Source organism: Rhinolophus ferrumequinum, chromosome 6, assembly GCF_004115265.2.
Source record: "Rhinolophus ferrumequinum isolate MPI-CBG mRhiFer1 chromosome 6, mRhiFer1_v1.p, whole genome shotgun sequence".
Classification (NCBI taxonomy): Eukaryota; Metazoa; Chordata; class Mammalia; order Chiroptera; family Rhinolophidae; genus Rhinolophus; species Rhinolophus ferrumequinum.
Window position 1 is genome coordinate 75,066,722 of NC_046289.1, and position 4,247 is coordinate 75,070,968.

At 49.5% G+C, this 4,247-nt stretch overlaps 1 protein-coding gene across 1 annotated transcript; it reads left to right on the forward strand.

Moving 5' to 3' along the window:
• The first annotated feature begins 1,427 nt into the window (after window positions 1–1,427).
• LOC117022842 (protein NDRG2-like) lies at window positions 1,428–3,587 on the forward strand. Its single transcript, XM_033107016.1, has 5 exons — window positions 1,428–1,565; window positions 1,822–1,869; window positions 2,141–2,176; window positions 2,332–2,383; window positions 2,612–3,587. Exons 1-5 carry the CDS (start codon window positions 1,524–1,526, stop codon window positions 2,776–2,778), a joined length of 345 nt encoding a protein of 114 aa, XP_032962907.1. The 5' UTR covers window positions 1,428–1,523; the 3' UTR covers window positions 2,779–3,587.
• Window positions 3,588–4,247: the final 660 nt, after the last annotated feature.

A 4,247-nucleotide genomic window follows, 5' to 3' on the forward strand; every position in this document is an offset into this window, starting at 1 on the left:
GGACAAATTAGTCTTTTGTGTTGAGAAGTGTAGGCCTCCAGATGTGTGTATCAAATGTCTTTGAAAAATCAGGAATGTAGATTCATTTCTGGAATCAAAGAGCAAGGCACACAGAGTTAATTTTTCCTTTTCCCCCTCTAAATAATATTTAAATTGAATATGCCAAGTTGGTGTATCATTCTCTCACCCCATATATTTGTTAGAGGGGAACTTTCACAAGGGTGAAATCAAATGGGAAAGATTGGGAAGAGAAGGGTTGTGGGGATGGGGTGTCGAGACATGGAGCTGAGTGTCTGTTGCCATGGTGTGAGCTGAAGTTCTGGGCCTCCATCTAGGATTCAGAACCAGTGGATGGACAGTGTGTGTATAGGTTTCATATGATTTCAAATCCACTTGTTTATGACTTAAGTAAAGTTGTTTTAATCCACTTGTTTATGACAAAGGACAAAAAGTTGCTTTGATATAAGTAAGTCATGCCGGGATGTCATCATTCTGCATTTGTTGTCATATAAGCAGTGAGGGGCTCTGCTGCAGGCTCATGGATAAGAACATGTGGAGAAGCAACTACGGCAAGGGGACATTTGGACTATAAATACTGAGAGTTTGTGAGCACTACTTGAGAGTTTTGTTTGGGCCAGGTGATTCCTCATTAACCCCAAAACTCTCCAAAAATCCTTGGGGCATTCGTTCACTCCTGTCTTGGGGAGCCACTCCTTGCAGACAGTGGACAGTAGTGATAAACCTTGTAGGGGCCCCATGAAAGAGAATGGCCTGCCTAACAACACATCCTCGTTCCCTAGCAATGTGCTCTAGCAACAGGAGACTTTTACATTTGTACCAGCAGCTGAAAATCAGCTGTAGGTTGGACTCTGGCTCACTAAAGTGCCCACTTGTATAAAAAAGTACACCGCATATTAAATTTGGACTTTATTTCTTCACCTACCTTTGTCTAAACAGTAATGTGATTAATGTGTCATTTGTTTGGAGTATGTTATTTCTTTATTTGGCTTATTAAGAAATATTTTCCTGTATGCTATTGGCTTATAAATTGATTAAAATTCCCACAGTGAACCTGTGCTAAATAAATTGCTGGCAAAGAAAACTCAGTCTCTGAGAATAAATTTGCTGCCTCAAAACAAAACAAAAACAACAGCCAACTGGACACGGTCATCTTCTTGGGTGGGTGAAACTGTCTGTGGGAGAGGGAAGATTGGGGGGAATGTGTAAATCAAGTTAGAAGGAGCTTGGAAGACAGTACAACTTTGCATGGTGACCAAAGCACTGGACATTTTTTCTACCTTCCTGGTCTTTTGGGGAGGGGTCCCACCCAATCCCATTTAGCAAATAATTGCTCTCTAGGTCTTCCCCCTTTGAATCCTCTTGGTGGGTTAAGTGGGGTTCAGAAGGCTGTTTCCTCTTTGGAGCCAGACATTTTTCCAGCTGCTCTTCTGGGAAGGAGGTGGGGGAGGGAACGCCAGGGCTCACCACCTCCTCCCCGACACTGTGCCTCTAGGTGCCCTGTGATGCTGGTGGTAGGAGACCAAGCACCCCATGAAGATGCAGTGGTCAGTGGGGAATTTGGGGGTGGGTGAGGGAGGGTTGGAGTCCTAGGGTGGTGGTTAAGAGGGGTATCTTGCCAAGAGGCAAGCTCAGTTTGGGACAGGGAGAGTAACTTTGGTACGTGAGAGATTGATTCCTGGTAAAAAGGAAATGGGTAGGGGACTGATAGGAAAGGAACTGGGGTCTGGGTCCGTGGGTCCTTTGGACGGGAGGGGCCGCAGGGACTGTGACCTCATTCATTCAACTTCCTACTTACTCCAGGTGGAATGTAACTCCAAGCTGGACCCCATCCAGACCTCTTTCCTCAAGGTCAGTCACCCTGCTCCATGCCCAGCCTGACTCCTGTCCAGAGCCATAGATCCTGAATCCTAGATTCAGCTTCTAGGCCGAGGCCTCCAGGGTCCTGCCTGGGAGCAAGTGCAATGCACGAAGTAAAAACAGAAACACAAACAAACAAAAACCAATACAACAAAAAACCCCTACGGGGAAGCAGGGAAGAGAGACCCTTTTCTGCCTCCCAGCCTGGCTCACTTTATTCATGTGTGTATCACTTTTTTTGGGTTGGCTCTCTCCTGAACAGATGGCCGACTCCGGAGGTCAGCCCCAGCTGACTCAGGTGAGTACCCCTGCCATCCGTGGGATGGGATATTCATGGCACTGGACTATACACCCTTTGCCATACAACCCATCCCCAACCTGCCAGGGCCTGGGGCTCCAGCACAGCTCCTAACCTCACCTCACTGTCTCCCGCTCCTCTGCGTACTTCCACAGCCAGGCAAGCTGACCGAGGCCATCAAGTACTTCCTGCAAGGCATGGGCTACAGTGAGTATGGGGGTCAGAGGCTATCATGAGGACGAGGGATTGCTACATAGGAGGAAGGTTGGCCACTGAGGGGAGGAAGCATTTTAGGCTAATTCCTGGACTTCACCACCATCTGCCAAATCAAGCTCATTGACTCCCTGGTCCCATTCGTAACTCTCGTCTCCACCCAAGCACCCCACTCTGAGTTACCTCCTCTCTGACTGCCTACTTATCCTTCTCTCTCCACAGTGGCCTCCTCCTGCATGACTCGCCTGTCCCGTTCTCGCACAGCCTCCCTGACCAGTGCGGCATTCTTTGATGGCAATCGGTCCCGCTCTCGCACCCTGTCCCAGAGCAGCGAGTCTGGGACTCTCCCTTCAGAGCCCCCAGGGCACACCATGGAGGTCTCCTGTTGAGTGGCCCTTGTTGCCCTGGTGTGGGACCCACCCTCACCTCCCCCAGCACTAACCTGGGAGGTGCATAGGGCACTGGGCCAGAGTGAGCAAGGGAAGATGGGCAGATCATGTGGGGACATGGCCTTGATCTTGGATTGCTTCCCTAACCTTGACCTCTAACTTGTGATTCCTCTCAGCTGAGAGAGAGATCCTAATATCTCTTAGGGACCCTGACCCCTAAATGACCCCTTTCCCTCATTCTTGTGTTAAGGCGGAGAGGGCATGTGTCCCCTCTCCCTAATCTAGGTGTCTGTAGAGGAGGCATAAGAGGCTGCTGTAGTTGTCCATGGTGCCTCCCCCAGACTCTCCCTACTCATCCCATTGCAAGGGTAGGGCTGGGTCTCCATTCACCAAAGCGGACATGGCTTCTCATTAACCCTTCAGGTCTCTGAAGGGTATGGGCCTAAATGAATGTGTCACGGGAGGCTTGCTGCTGGGTTAGTTGTCCTCAGGATGTGAGAGAAACATCCAGTGTGTGAATAGAAGTTGGACTGGGAGGTGGCGGGCAATGAACAAGTTTGAGGAAAGGACTGGAGCTGAGGCAACAGGAAGGGGCCTGGGGCCATTGGCTGCACTAACTTTGGTAGCTATCGAGACAGAGTGTGTCTAGAGTGGGAAGCGGGTGGGAACCAAGGGCTGCTTGGGGCTTGGCATAGGAGTGGAAAGGGCTCCCTTGGGGCTCTGACCACGGTGTGTTATGTGTGGAAGGTGCTCTCCTGTCTCCCACAACTTCTGCTGTAACAATAAACTGTAGAGGAATCTGATCACCATTATTCTTTGTCTGAATATGCCTGCATCGTGCCCCTTTCCCACCCTCTTCCTGACCAACTCTCACATTCTCTTCTCAAAGGGACATAAGCCAGGGGAGGGGGCCCCGAGAGCATAGACACTTCACAAAATGTGACGACATAATACCTATTCAGTAGATTGGTGTTGTCCTTGATATTGGTAGTACCTTTAGGTCTTGGGAGAGGAACTACTGAGATCTTAGAAGACTTCCGTATCAGATACTGAGAAATGCATAGGATTTCAGAGACGTCACCAACGTCATGATCTTAAAGCCGGAAGTACAGAAAGCTGAAGTGCCCAAGGACATCTCGTGACCCACCTTCCTGCAGGATCCTCAAGGGGATCACCTGGATTCCATTTTAGGCGACCCCAGGGCGTTGGGGGTCAGTACAATCAGCAGACCAGGACTCATCCAGTTACTAGCAGGGATGGGTTGTTCATAGTTGATCCCAATCTAAAGACTCCTTCAGATGAGTCCCAGCAGCCAGGAGGATTTCCTCCTCCCCAATGAATCCAAGAATTTGGGGAGTTAGACTGTGTCGTTCTCTGAGCAGCTTTCAAGTGTGAGCAATAGTCACCAAGAGGACTTGATATTTTGTGGCTGTTGCAGGCTGATTCTGGGGCTCTTGGGGCACAACAAG

Coding starts and splice junctions, on each gene's coding strand:
- LOC117022842 (XM_033107016.1), top strand. CDS start 1,524: ATGCTGGTGGTAGGAGACCAAGCACCCCATGAAGATGCAGTG. Junction 1,566..1,821: donor CACCCCATGAAGATGCAGTG/GTCAGTGGGGAA, acceptor TACTTACTCCAG/GTGGAATGTAACTCCAAGCT. Junction 1,870..2,140: donor TCCAGACCTCTTTCCTCAAG/GTCAGTCACCCT, acceptor TCTCCTGAACAG/ATGGCCGACTCCGGAGGTCA.